We start from the raw sequence: 16,235 nt of genomic DNA, 5'->3' as shown, positions 1-16,235 counted from the left end.
CAGGGCATTCCTGACAACCATGAATTAACTCCTGTTTTTATTTCTATATCTAAAGTATCTATTAGAGCGTTATAAAAGTTCATCAGTCTAGCCCTTGCTTGATTGTCTTATAGAACACTTACAGATTCTCATTAGATATTCAAGTTGATGTAGTAAATTAATTCCTGTTCTTTCTATATTTTCTCTATTCTGTAAAATTCGTAAGGGTCTCTAGAGGTGTCTATTTCACCAGAAAATGGCACGGTAGGGAATACAGACCTGAACAGGCTTTTACTATTCAAACAAAATCAACTAAATGTCTCTAGATTTTAAGGAAAGGAGCTTCCCAGCAATAAACTGCTTAGAACAGCAGCAATTTGCTGGAGATTGGCAGCATACTCAGAAACATAAAGCGTAAGTATGACCTTTATTTTATAATGAGGGCAGTCTATATCATGGATAAAACAAAAAAGCAAACAAAACAAAACAAAAAGTGTTATAAATCAATCTGTATGATTATTATTTTTTTTTCAATCTGTGCAGTTTTATCTTTTTTTTTTTTTTTTAAGGAATAATAAACAGTAACTCTGTTATTAACAATACATTCTACATGAGGCAGGTTAAACAGCCTGTACAGTAAAATAATCAGATTAAAATTCAAGGTTCTGATTGTACCTTACATGTCCCACTGATAGTTTTTTTTTGTTTTTGTTTTTAGATAACTCTGAGAATTGGCAAATTGTGATAAAATTTCATGATGACTTTCCCCACACTAAAAAAAAACCAAAAAACTGTTACTAGTAAAAAGATGTTGCAGACAAAATAGTAATCAGAGTGCAACACTTTTGTTTTTAACTGCAAAAAAAACACCTCAGGCATTAGAGCTTTGAAGCTCATTCCTGAAGTATGCACATTGCAGTTGGCTGGCTACATGTACTATGCCATTTCAGAATAAGCACCCATTAACAGATCACTGGGCACTAGTGGTTTGTTGGTGCTGTGTCATCATAGGAGCCAACTGCTTTTCTAATGGTTCAATACTTACCTGGGTCATTCAGGTCTTGTCAACAGATTTATCTGAATTATAGTTAACATTCCGCATTTAGCAATGTCAATGTTTGTCCCTATAGGAACATTTTTTATTATCCGAGCGTTATTTCACAATGTTTGGAACATTGTTTCAAAATAATGTAAATAAACTTTCAAGTGATAAACCACCACAACATGAGCTACACGTAGATGGCACTTTATAGAAATTTTATTTTAAACAAATAAAGTGACTGAGTTCTGGATTTGCATGCACACCTAGGAATGACCTATGATGGCTCCATAAAAACAAAACAAAACAAAAGAAAAACATGTTCTGTAAATAATCATTTGACTAATTTTACTGAAAAGTGCCATAAGAAAGAAAGGAAAAAGAGCAAAGCACAAATGCAGGTGTGAAAATGAAATACAGATTAATATGTGAACAACATGTAACATATATTACTTATTGCGTAAATATATGTTTAGACAAAACAGTATACATGTATCAATTTCACACAGGTTTTGCAGAATCATTGTCACATCAATGACTTTAAAATATCTGATGCACTACAAATATCACAATCCAACATGGCAGCATGATACCTGGAAGAAAAACATTCTGAGCACATGGAATTAATGTCATATTGCAAATTACATAATAATGAAAGACAACCGATTAAAATAGCTGAGAAAAAAAAGTAAACAATATCAGCACAATGTACATCTATCTGCAATTTCAAGGGCTAGACAATCTATGAACGTGCTTTTCCAACAGTATCTCTCAATAGTAGTCCTGTCATTGTGATCATAGCCATGCAATATTTTATTCATGCTCTTTATATTTGTCAATGTGCGCTGCAGCTACGAAATTCGTAGTTCAAATCATCAGGATAACTTCTTTAATGACAGTCCTGAGACTGGAGATATTTGGCAGACTTATTTTCAATAAATTAAATAGGCCAAACTAGGACTTACAGTTGCATGGGTTTATTTACTGTACTGTGGACAGTGAAACAATAACAAGTCAGCTGCAAAGTCCAAGATAGCAGATCAGGTAAAAAGCAGTGTTTACATTAAACAGCCTGCATGAACAGACTCTAGATATCAGAACCACTTCGTTAAGCTGTAGTTGTTCTGTGGACAATAGTGCCGTTAAGTGCCAAATGTAACCTTTCCATATCCTTCAAATTACAATTGGACAGCATTAAGTATGCTAATATTAAACTGGTCCATAGTAAGTCTCACAATCAGTAGCTGCCTTAGCAAATGTGCTCTGTTTTAATGTTTGAAGAGAGACTATAAGCATCATACTAGAACACACTTTAATTATTATGGTGCCAGTAGTCTGCTAGTAAGGTGTCACATGGTTCTACACTTACCTGTCCCCTTATGGATGTCCACGCTACTCCTGGTATCCTCCATCACTTTAGTAAGGGCTTACAATTTGATGTCCTATGCTACCAGCCAGGTCTTAACAATAACTTGCCACTGCAAGCCATAGCACACACACCAAGAGTAAATATTTACTCACCAGCAATACATTTTCACTTGCCAATGGCTAGAGGCTAGTGGAAATGTTGAGATCTGCTTTTGTCATGTCAATTTTGTGCTAACAACAGCTGATAATCTCAGTCAATGAGTGCCCTAAAAACTTGCACAAACTTGAATAGCTAAAGTGATATCCAAAATTCCACTGTAGCTTTATGGAGATCATGAAGCAACAAAGGTGGTAGAGAGGACTAGCAATATTTTGCAAATGGTCTGACCAGAGGACAGCGCCAAGGAACTCATGGCAATATAACCACGGATTTGGTTATGGAGCACTACCCCAACTAACTACAAATAGAGATTACAGTGTGATCACTAATCAGCAGACAAATTATCAGCAACTAGCTTACAAAGATCTATTGCAAATTAGATGTTGACCTGCTTCAATGATTAGAACAAACAAAGAAAACTTACCTGGCATCTGCTTCACTATAGTATTCCCGCGCTACTATATCTTCAAATAGTTCCCCACCAGTAACTCTGTGAAAACACAGAAAGGTGCAAACTTTAAATAATTGAAAGTAAAATAAAAACAATCAAACAAAAACGATGCCGTTTTGGAAAGATTAACAAACAAATTGATCACTGCCATGTACTAAAAACACAATTTCACAGTGTTAAAATTATTAGTTTTCAGTCGGGTGTTTACCATAATAGTAAATAAATAAATCGTACTCAATAGTTAAAAGAATAAATAGTACATACAGAGACTACTCCTACACGAGAATGTAACATTTGCTTTAAATTGCTTAACACATTTTTATTTTTTAAATGGGTTTTCAGTTTTCGATTATTATTTATATCGCACCCATGTTTTTCACAGGTATTGATGAAACCATTAACGCAAATCATAAATAAGCTTTACTTTTCAATGTTACACACTATATAGAGACTTACTTTTGCTATGTCAATGTTATTTCTCAGATACAGATTCATTTTTGGGGTTCTACTGTGATTTTGTGAGCAATCAGGTTAATTTTCCAACGCCATTTTATTCTAGTATTTTTACCACAGCCATTAATTCTGCAACATTCTTGTAAAATAACCATCAGACAGGGAACATAATATGTGTCCCAGTTACAAGACGCAAAGTAACTTTTGTAAATTAATATAATTATGAAACGGGATGGGGTATTGAAAATTTAATGTAAGCCAGGAACACAGTTTTCTATGATTAAACCAACAAATAAAACTGATGGTTTAGGCAGTTCTTTCATAAATGTGTGAAAAGGTTTATTGTAATTGACTTATTACTGCGGAAATCCCATAATGATCAAATTGAAATTGCAATAGAGAGAGACTTGGCGCAGACATTAAAATTGATGTTTTGAATAACCTAATAAAAAAAGATTTTCCTCTCACGATTATGGGTGTCTTTGCAGCAGATCACCATTGCTTGAACCTATTTGATCTGGTCTCTGTCTTCTCTCCACCAGGTAATGTTCTGCAACTAGATGCTCATGTTGTAGACATTTTAATAGACATGTTCATGTTTTGAAAAGCAATAGATTGTTCTAGACCTAGTGCATCACAGATTTTAGTATATATTGCCTACAACAATGCAATGGATGTAGAGTGGGCTAAAAGTTTATAGTTTCACTAGATCAGAAAACAAATTGTTTTCCGGCGATTAAAGCAGTTTGATACCTTTATGAAAAATACACTAAACTATAATGACTCTGGAATGCTAGCTAACTAGTAAGGCCGCTCAGTGCTTAGTATGCAGTAATATTTGCTTAAGTTCAAGTTTAATTCCTGGAAAGAGTCCTTGAAGGAATACTATAGAGTCAGAAACACAAACGTGTATTCTTGACCTACCTTGTTTCCAGCACTGCACAGGTCTGCTGGCACTGACCCCACCCCTGATCTGCCTGCTGGCTGACATAATCAAAACTTATGATCTCAGCCAACCCAAGGCTTTCGTACATGAAAAGTAGTGAGTGACTGAGCGTACAGAGAAAAAAAAACTGTAGCCGGAAACTCTGTTAGCTGTCATGAGCTTAGCCCTGCAGTGCAAGGTTTAGCTTATTGGCTGAGAGCAATCAGCTGATACTTTAAGCCAATAAGCTAGTCCTGGGCTCATGACAGCTAACGGGCTCACGACAGCTAACGGTCTCATAACTCTTCTGCTTTCAGCAAGACAGTCCCTATTTTGGGTTCCAATCCTGCCTTCAATTGGCAGCACAGCTGCATATTAGACGTGCTCACGCTTGTGCGGTGGGCACTAGGACCATGTAAAAAGCGTCATCAGCACTTCATGCAGAGGGCCAGCCTGGAGGCTTCCTGTCAGCCTGGTGTAGTTCATATCAGCCTGCACATCCCTCAGGGGATGGCCCAATTTCTGGGTGGGTACACTCATTGTGGGCAATCCCAGGGACACAGGTAGTGTCATTGGTGATGCACCCTGATGGCCTACCCACCTGCCTCATTCCATACATCCCAGTATTGAAAGGAATATTGTTACACTCTGTCAGCATTAGTGTATATGGGGGGAGGCGCCATGCACAATGACATTCCTGTTACCACTACCACTATTGCACTGCAGTGGTTATGGTCTTTGGATAATTATCTCAACTGAGCAGTAAAGAACATCTTGGTGTTTAGTTCTTCTTTTCTAGCTATAAAGTCAAAGGAGTGCTGCCCACAAGTAAGTTTACGTATGAGCTTTGTGGAGGGCGGTCCACATATACCAGGATTACCAAGAAGTAGAGTTCCACATGCATCACAATGTGGGGTGAAGGCAAAAAATTATTTATTGGAGATCAAAAAAGAAAAAAAAAAACGATATAATGTTTTGGTCTAGAGGCCTTAATCATGTGTCCTTTTTGATCTCCAATAAATCATTTTTTGCCTTCACTCCCCATTGTGATTCGTGTGGAAAACTACTTTTTCTTTTCTAGCTAGTTATTAGGGTAATGCAGCATTCCAGATTTAAAGCCAGAAGCCATAAAAATTAGATTCTAGATTTTAAAAAATGTCTATAGTCCATGGTGGGAAGAGAAACAACCCTGTGTAGAAGGAGATAGTCAGGACTCCCCTCCAGTACTAGGCATCCATGCTCTCAATACCTTCATAAAGGTACTCTTTACCCTATACAACTGTGTCAGGCTTGGTTACTAATCCTGCTACTTAAAAGGAAAATCCATTATAGCTCCCAACACAGTCATTACAGATCAGTAGATTGCCCTCAAACACAGAGAGATACCAAGTTCATGAAGTTTGAGAGCAAAGGTGAGGAATTTGCATCCTCATGACCTACATGACTGTGACCTTGTAGCCATATAGGGGTGATGCTCTTCAAACATCTGTAACAGAAATGGGAAATGTGATATATTTTATCAACACACTACAATACATACACTACCATGCGGTTCTCACTCTTTAACACAAATCTATGGACTCAATATTACTTCGTATTTATATATTTGTTTTGTATTCTCTTATCACTTTCTACAACTATGAGCTGTGCTGTATTACCACCACACACTTAAGATTGAATAACATAAATCATATTTTTTAATACACATTGTTTAATATCCTCAGTGTGTTACAAATTATGGCTTAACTGATGGCAAAATAATCTAGACAAAGATAGCATACTAGTATATAATCAGTTTCTCACATATTGGCATATGATGATGTGTATACTAGAAAACAGATAAACATGCTTTAACCTTTTGAATGCTAGAAGTGTCATACATTGCTAAACAATGAACTGGCCATATATCTGACACGCAGTCTTGCAAAGGTATTCCCCAGAGTAAAATAACAAATTTAAGAGCATTTAGATGGTCATATAACGGCCAACTTACTGAATTATCTGTATCTCCACTGTGGTAAAACATAGATCAATTATTCTGCTGTTTCCGATCAATAGATTAATTGATTGATGGATAAACTATAATGTATAACAACTTTTAAAGATTTAAAAGCTTACTGTTACGTTCCCTGGTGACTGATCAAAAGCAATGATCAAGGATCATTGTTAATCAGCATTATTGCTCTAACATGGCACAATAAACAAATACTATGCATGCTGGGAAAAAAAAAGGTGACGGACGGCAGTATAGAATGGTTTACATTATCTCTAAAGATTTTATGTCAGGTTATATTACTGAAAAGATATTTTACATGTCTATGGAAAAGAGAAGATAAGATAAACACAGAGGCTTAAAGTGCTTGAAAGTCATGGACAAGGAAATAGAGAAGATGAATTTCGAAACAACTAGCACAGAGGTTTATAATAAATGTAATGAAGATACAACATTTAAAATGCAGCAGGAGATTCACACTTTCTGTTGTTTGGGCCATTGCGGAGGCGATTGTGCACTTTTCCTCTACAAAAGAACCCCATTACAGCTGTGTTGCACAAGGCACGGGATTATCCCCTGACAGACTGATAATCACTGGCATCAAATCTATATTTTATCCATCAACTAGTTTTTTATAATGTGTTTGAAAACCTTTCATGCCAAAAATGTATCTTTTGTAATGGATAGCATTGGATATTGTGGAAATTGGGGATTTACAGGTTGATGAGAATTTTGGCCACATTAAATGTAACTAAGTTACAAGAGGGCACTGTTTACTTGGAGAAACAGTGCGTTTTTTTTGTTTCCATGTTGGATAATGTTTTGAAGAGGAATTTGTTTTGTTGATTTTGTTTGAAGATGCTTATTTTTTTTATTTAACGCAAGGGTATTAAGGGGATAGCCATGGGTTCTAATGTGGACCTCATTATATATCAATGTGTTAATGTCCAACATTGAAGATATACTCTGATATATTTTTTTAATTTAATTTATTGTTATAGGAAGACTATAGGATCAGGAAGCCAAAGATGTATTCCTGACCCTATAATGTTAAAACCACCATCTAGCCCCCTGGCTCCTTCTTGCCACCATAAATATAGTAAATTCTTACTTGTATTCAAATCTGCAGCTGCTGGCTCTGCCCCTGTCTGCCTCTAAAACTACATGATGTCTGCTGACATAATCAGAAGTGGTGGTCTGAACCATTCACAATGCTTCCCCATAGGATTAGCGGAGACTGTCAAGGAGGCACATCAGGGGCAGAGCCACCACAAGTCAAACACAGCCGGGGGAAATCAGCATCTCCTCATAGAGATGCATTGAATCAATGCATCTCTATGAGAAAAGTTCAGTATCTGCATGCAGAGGGAGGAGACACTGAATGGCAGTGCTGCTCACTGTGCAGCACTGTCCCAGAATGCACCTCTAGCAGCCATCTGAGGAGTGGCCAGTGAAGTTATCACTAGGTAGTAATGTAAACACGGCATTTTCTCTGAAAAGAAAGAGTTTACAGCAAAAAGCCTGGAGGGAATAATTATACTCCCCATAACAAATGCAATAAACTGTAATTGTTATGGTGACTATAGTGTCCCTTTAGATATGCAAAAGCATATAGATTTATAGATAATGTTTGGTTGCTTGGAGGTTCAAAGGCTCTTTTGGCTGTTTTGTGACTTAGATTAAATAATGAAGGTATTACATTTACCTTTTCTGCTGACTTGGAAAACATTGCTCTGTTAAACATCTGATCATACAAACAAGATAGTGGTTTGGCTTGTCAATTATATGTAAAACCTACAGATCAAAATAATGTATTGATGTAGTTTCCACTTTAAATATACCATTACTTCATTAGCTAGGAAAACCCCAAAATTGATTGGGGTGAGGCATCTAGTTTCTGCTGAAATCTGGGTTGACGAGACTTGTTTAAGAAATGTAAAATTATGTGTTAACCTGAGGCCCTTAGTGACAGAGAAAGAGAAGCACGAGACCCATTTAAAATACTGCAAAAAGACAAAATACCCACTGCACACCAATTCTAAAAATAAAACAATTATTTTAGAATTCATTAATATACACAAAACTATGCAAAAAAATTATATGGAAATCAAAATGCAGTATCCCATATATAATTCATAATTTTAAAAAGTGTTGGTTCATGTTAATGCATATGCAGAATACAGGCAAAAAAGGAAACTATAATAAATGTAAATACAATGACAAAAGACAGTCCATACATACAATGTTACCGCAAAACACCCAATGTTACAGCAGGGAGGGGCCTTTGTCAAGGGTGAATAACACGTCACTGAGACACCATTGATATAGGGGTATGCACAGATCACCCGGGAGTCCGGTAAACATGGTGACTGACTACCCAAGCTTTCCCTTGTTTAGCAAGCTGCTAAAGCAACCTCTACTGCTGCCTAAACATTGTGCTGGGTGGGGTTATCACAGTTTTCTTTATTGAATTTAAAAAAAAAAGTCAAATTACGTGGATTAATAGATTCCACATGGATTAATGATTTGGTTTACATAAGGAATACTTGGTGACTATTCTTATTTAGCTGGGAAGAAATGAGGATTATAATGTAATATTAGTCATTTAGAAGTGTTTTGCCTTTAAATAATTTTAGCTGAGTTAGACCGTTAATCTGGAATATTGGGAAATAGAACTATTGTTTTCTGTTCTTTGGTAGATTTTGTATGTAAATGACTACATTGTTGCCTTTGATCCTATGCAGAGCCTATATTAAAACAAATGTTGCAAGCTATTAATATAAATAGTGAGATTATACAACATGAATTAAAATACATTGTTGAAGTAATAAAAGTTTAACTTTGTTTACTATCTTTGGTAAAGTTTTGTATAAATTGGTTGTTATGGCAATATTATACACTCCCTTTTGCATTTTATGGTCTTAGTTAGGGATTTACACAGGTGTGGGTGCTGTGATTATAATAGGGCTTGAGAAAGGTCACAAGACAAAACATGGTAGTTCTACTGATGTGAGTGTTCAATAAAGTGTCCTTCATTTGCATCTATTAGACAACAGATGGGTGACCTGTGGCAATCCATAGGAAAGTGAGTGCTGACACTACATTGTTTGTAACCCCCTCTGCCATGAATGAGATAAAATAATCAATCCATGCCTTCAAAATACAGTAAGTAAATAAAGAAAATGTTACGTTTAATTAAAAAAAGTAATGTTTCAGTGTTTGCAGATGACAAAACTTTGTAAAATAATACAATGTGGGCAATATATTACTTTGCTGAAGAGGGATTTAGATAGAATGGGGGACTGGGCACTCAAATGGCAGATGAAATTTAATGTTGAAAAATGCAAAGTTATGCACTTCAGCGTAAAGAATACACAAGCAACGTATACCCTTAATGGAAGCGAATTAGGGATAACAACACACGAAAAGGACTTGGGAATTGTTATAGACAAAAAACTATGCAACAATGTGCAATGTCAATCAGCAGTGGCCAAGGCCAGTAAGGTATTGTCATGCATGAAAAAAGTCATTCATTCTCAGAATGAGCATATCATTTTGCCTCTTTATAAATCACTGGTAAGACCACATATTGAATATGCTGTGCAATTTTGGGCACCTGTTCTAAAGAAGAATATTATGGCACTAGAAAAAGTGCAGAGGCGGGATACAAAATTAATAAAAGGAATGGAACACATGAGCTATGAAGACAGGTCAACAAATTTAAACCTATTTAGTTTAGAAAAACGTCGCCTGAGAGGGGATATGATAACATTATACAAATATATTCGGGGCCAATACAAACCATTGTGTGGAAATCTATTCACAAACCGGACTTTACATAGGACACGAGGCCATGCGTTTAGACTGGAAGAAAGAAGATTTCGTCTAAGGGAAAGGAAAGGTTTTTTTTACTGTAAGAACAATCAGGATGTGGAATTCTCTGCCTGAAGAGGTGGTTTAATCAGAGTCCATACAGATGTTCAAACAGCTACTGGATGCATACTTGCAAAAACAATATTCAAGGATATAATCTTTCAATGTAGGGTAATAACTGCTTGATCCAAGGATAAATCTGACTGCCATTCTGGGGTCAAGAAGGAATTTTTTTTCCTAGCTTGTTGCAAAATTGTGCTTCAAACTGTTTTTTTTTTTTGCCTTCTTTTGGATCAACAGCAAAAAACAAATGTGAGGAAGGCTGAACTTGATGGACGCAAGTCTCTTTTCAGCTGTGTAACGTGACAAAACTTACAGCATATCAACAGCAATGACAAACAGTTCTAGGTGAAGAAGTTCTATGTAAACTTTGTACACTTTGTAGAATTTTATCACAGTACAATGTATTAATGTGTGCACCCAGTTAAAAAAATGCAATATTGACTTAAAATATGCTAATTTCTAAAAATTAGGTATAAAATAAAAATAGTTTGCTTTACTGATAGCCAGGTGATGAACAGATGATTCTTGGCTTAAAAAAACAAAATAAAAAATAAAAATAAAAAAAAACAACAAAAAAAACACAGCAGCAACAACAACTATATATATGGCTTTATACATTTACATATATATCCATAACATCAACTTTTCAAAAAAATGACATAGCTAAACAGAGGCAGAGAGGCATTAGTCTGGGCACACCAGCTGCTCAAACCCATGTGAAACTCTACATTTCATCTTAAATGCCTGTGTAATATGAATCTTGCTGTGTTAATCAAACTCTGAGTTTTCAAAATTAAATCTATATTTTATGGTCACATAAAACCACTCATGAAAAGAAACACTCTTGGTGTTATGTTAAATTGGGATTGTAGATAATTAACCAAGAAAAGTTTTATGCAAAATTAGGCAATCTCTAAAAAGAAAAAAATATATATAATAAAATTCCATTAAAGTTACTTTAGATGAGCTTTTTCAGGCCTAACATGTGAAATTCTCCAGAATTACAGATTAACTAACCAATTGTTAAAGATGTACCAACCACATGTTTGTACACATATTGTGAAAATTATTTTGATTTATGATCGCACATTTGATATTGTTTTGGTCATTTTTCACATTGTCTTTCAGTTATCTGCACAGTCCACATGTTCTTTAGTTATTACTTAAAGAGAAGTTGTAAAATGACTTAAATGGACATTAAGCAAGAGAACCACTACAGTTTAATGTAATGGTTCTGGGGAAAAGAGACTACACTGCTAAGATTGCAGGAACAAACACTGCATTTTCTCAAAAGTGCTTTATGTCACATCTAGAGGTGATCACTAAGACAGTAACTAGAGGGGTTTCCTACAGCAGCCCTGCACAGATTGTAGTACCCACTTTCAGTGTGTTCATTTAGTTCATTAGTCAACATATATCTATGTGCATGCATAGGGGAAGCATTGGATTTGCCGAGATCATTAAACAACACTATAGAACTAGGTATACAAATATGTATTACTAATGCTATACTGTCCTAGTCCCAACACCCCCACCAAGGTTTGAAAAGGTATTCCTTACCATCACACGCCACGCTGCTCTCTCTGTGACTGACACCACCTCCTTGGCTGCGATCATCAAGCTTGATAATCTCAGCCAATCCAATGCTTTTAGGAAAGAATTGGGAGGATAGTGCACATGTGCCAAATCAGATGGTCTCATAGAGACCATCCGAATGAAATAGTCTGGTTTCACTCTGCATTTCAGAGGAAGCGTGTCTAATGGCCGTCAGAGTTCTATCCATTAGAGGCATTAAACCCTGAAATGTTTTACACTGCAGGGTTAAAACAAGGGGGATATGGCACTCAGATCTCCTCATTGAGATGAAGTGATCTGGTGTCTATAGAGTTCTCAGCCAGAGGAGGAGCAGAGTTTGCAGCGAGACCAGCACACTGGGAGATATAAGGTAAATAAAACGATTTACTTCCTTTATACTGGGGGAGACCAATCAAAAAAGCTAGTATAACAGTTCTAGTATAGTTAGAAAGAAAAGTTTGTATTGCTAATAATTAGAGTGTTCCTTTAAATTATAAAGGAAGCCCATTGTCCTGTCTGTTGTGAACATGGCTTTACTTTCTAACCTGCAAAGCATCCCCAAACCTGCTCCTGTATATTAAACCCAATCTCCTGGTATCTCTTCATCATTCATACAATTGGTGACAGTTTTAGGAGCTATCCATTGCTTCATGTCTGGGTACAAATTCTTACGATCACTATCGCTTCCAAATACTATTTATCTGATAAATAAGAAGCAGTATAATCTTGAGCTTCCAGCTGTAAGTCCCCACAGTTTTATTTCTTTCTATTTCTCAAACTGCAACCTTCATTTACAGGTCTGCGTAACATTTTATATTTGAGTTTTCAAACTACTTCCAAATAAGAAAAAAATAGCATGAACATTGTTGTGCTGGAATCCATCACACAGTGCATAATTTTAAATGAATGTGTTTTTCTTTCTACTCCTTTTAAATCACAGAAATGCTCCCATGACAAATCGTTCTAAACTTTACCCATCTATTATGAAACCATGTCATTTTGTGATTATAGTCAACACCAAAATACGAAGCTAGTAATTGTTAAATCTTACATTTGTATTAATCCATTATCCACAGTGAAATAAAGTCCAAGAGGCCTGCTGAACTCGGGAATACATCTACCTTTAATGGACTTCTTCACGGGAAAAGATTCCTTGGTTGGACAGGGCTGTAATCTTCTGCAATTACCATGATTTGCATGCAGAAAATCGTTTTGCTTTGCAAGAGACACTAAAATGTGCATATAATATTGCAAATCATGCATATGCATTTAGGCCGAGCCTGCACAGATTTTCTATTTTAAAACAAAAAAATATTACAAAAAGTTCCAAATTAAAGGAACATTATAGTGTTAGGAATACACAACTGTGTTCCTAACAATTTATTGAGCCTCTCCACTTGTTTAACCCCTTAAGGTAAAATGGCACCTGTGACCTCCACAAACCATAACAACTTCACTGGGATGAAGTTGTTATGGTGCGTGGAGTGTTCCTTTAAAACATATGTAGATGTTAAACTACACAAAGCAAACGTTTAACACGACTCCATGAGATACACATGCATGCATGCATCTGAATTCTGAGGGAGCATTTCAAAGAGGGACATTCAGTGAATGTATACATCTACTTTGCCATGATGTATTTTTAAAATTCATTATGTCTATAACCTATTAAAATTGTATGGTAAACCCACCCCGGAGTATTCTTTTATCCTAGTCATGTATAAGGTATCAAGATTTATTAAGTATCTCTTCTCACTAATACTCAATCCTTCCTTCCATTTCACTCCCTCTTTCACAGACATGTGTGTGTATTCTTTAGCAAGAGACTTGGCGGCTTGATGACTCATTAGAAACCTTTAACCATATCCTTTGGAAAAATATTTTACTATATTTAATGTCAACTCCTCCTATACACCAAACAAATTATTACACAGTAGTTGGACCCCATCAGTGCTTCTGATACACAGGACTTCTTTTGTTATTTTCTGTGGCCTGCAATAATGCTTAAACGATTTCTTCACTAAACCAGGGGATGTTAGTAAGTTACAATGTTTGGCTAAAATATCCAAATATTTCCAGCTCAGCTATTTTGGCCTAGGATGTCAAATTCCTTGTCAATTCTCCACAATTTCTGTTTTACTGAATAAACATCATAATGTAGTATAGGCTCCAGTCATGTTGAGTAATATAAACAAACTCCCTCACTTGAGTGATATGAATGACTGAAAAGCATACATAAAAATATTACGCAACCTTCAGTGGATCAGAAAATAATGTTAACAGGTAAGAATATAAGATGAAGTACAAAGGGGTAGTTGACTAATTTTATGGATCACCAAAAAAAAAGAAAATCTAGGCCAATTTGAAAGTTATCTTGCTAAATTACAATTTTTATACAACAGACACATAGCATGTGACGGCAGATGACAATCATTCCGCCCATCTAGTCTGCCCAAATTTCTAAATATTTTCATTAGTCCCTGGCCTTATCATAAGTCTAGGATAGCCTTATGCCTATCCCACGCATGCTTAAACTCCTTTACTATGTTAACATCTACCACTTCAACTGGAAGGCTATTCCATGAATCCACCACCCTCTCAGTAAAGTAATACTTCCTGCTATTTTTAAACCTTTGCCCCTCTAATTTAAGAATATGTCCTCTTGTTGTGGTACTTTTTCATTCTTTTAAATAGTCTCCTCCTTTACGGTATTGGTTCCCTTTAAGTATTTAAATGTTTCGATCATATCCCCCATTTCGTCTTTCCTCCAAGCTGTACATGCTAAGTTCCCTTAGGTTAGGACTATCAAATATTCTGTATTCTGCATTATCTTGCACTTATCCACATTAAATGTCAGTTGCCACAACTCTGACAATTTTTCTAGTTTACCTAGATCATTTGCCATTTGGCTTATCCCTCCTGGAACATCAGCCCTGTTACAAATCTTAGTATCATCAGCAAAAAGATATACCTTACAATCAAGACCTTCTGCAATATCACTAATAAAAATATAAAGAGAATGGGTCCAATTACAGATCGCTGAGGCACCCCACTGGTGACAAGCCTTTGCTTCGAATATACTCCATTCACTACAACACTATGTTGCCTGTCACTCAGCCATTGCCTTGCCCAATCAACAATATTGGAATCCAAACTTAAAGACTGCAGTTTATTGATAAGCCTTCTATGTGCAACAGTGTCAAAAGCCGTACTGAATTCTAGGTAAGTAATGTCTACTGCACCACCCTGATCTATTATTTTAGTTACCCAATCAAAAAAACCAATAAGATTAGTTTGGCATGATCTGCCTGAAGTAAATCCATGTTGTCTCTGATCTTGAAATCCATGTGATTTTAGATGTTCAACAATCCTTTCCATTACTGTCCCCACTACTGAAGTAAGGCTTACTGGCCTATAGTTGCCCGACTCCTCCCTACTACCTTTCTTGTGAATGGGCACAACATTCACTAACTTCCAATCTTCTGGGACTACTCCTGTTAATGATTGGTTAAATAAATCTGTTAATAGTTTTGCTAGTACACCACTAAGCTATTTTAATAACTTTGGGTGTATTCCATCAGATCCCATCAATTTATTTGTCTTTACTTTTGACAGTTGAAATAGAACCTCTTCCTCTGTAAACGCACATGTAACAAATGACTAATTTGTCTTTTTCCTAACTGAGGTCCCACTCCTTCATTTTAATCTGTAAATACTGAACAAAGGTATTCAATGAGGCAGTCAGCTAGACCTTTATCCTCATCTACATACCTTCCTTCTTTTGATTTTAATCTAACTAATCTTTGTTTTACTTTCCTTTTCTCATTTATGTATCTAAAAATGTTTTGTCCCTTTTTTTTTTACTGACTGTACTATTTTCTCTTCTTTGTATGATTTAGTAGCTCTTATAACTTGCTTAGCCTCTTTCTGCCTAATCTTATACTCCATTCTGTCTTCCTCACTCTGGGTTTCTTTATAATTACTAAATGCTAACTTTTTGTGTTTTTACTATTTTGGCCACAGTGGTTTCTTGAATTTTTTGCTTTTACTGACAAGCCTAATGCAATTTTTTGTTGCCTTCAGCAGTGCAACTTTTAAATAATCCCATTTCTCCTGGACTTCAATTAAATTGCTCCAGTCTGATAATGACTCATTTACATGTATTCTAGTTTTAGAAAAGTGTTTTTCTAAAGTTTAAAACTTTAGTTTTTGTGTGGTGTGACTCAGTCACTTTTCTTATATTAAACCACACTGACTGATGTTTACTGGATCCTAAACTTTCACCTACAGTAATATCTGATACCAAATCTCAATTTGTTCATACAGGGCCCTCCCTCTACCTTTCTTGCCTTCCCT

At 35.9% G+C, this 16,235-nt stretch overlaps 1 protein-coding gene across 11 annotated transcripts in view; it reads right to left on the bottom strand.

The window, feature by feature from the left end:
* Positions 1–16,235, bottom strand: part of CAMK2D (calcium/calmodulin dependent protein kinase II delta) — a 253,131-nt gene that overhangs the window by 79,813 nt on the left and 157,083 nt on the right. For all 11 annotated transcript variants that reach the window (XM_063458274.1, XM_063458277.1, XM_063458280.1 and 8 more), the window contains exon 5: positions 2,971–3,036. In XM_063458274.1, the coding sequence (XP_063314344.1) occupies positions 2,971–3,036 (66 nt within the window). The remainder of the gene's footprint in view (positions 1–2,970; positions 3,037–16,235) is intronic.

Source organism: Pelobates fuscus, chromosome 6 (genome assembly GCF_036172605.1).
Source record: "Pelobates fuscus isolate aPelFus1 chromosome 6, aPelFus1.pri, whole genome shotgun sequence".
Classification (NCBI taxonomy): Eukaryota; Metazoa; Chordata; class Amphibia; order Anura; family Pelobatidae; genus Pelobates; species Pelobates fuscus.
Note: the sequence above shows the minus strand (reverse complement) of the source record. Positions and strands in the feature narration are given on the sequence as shown.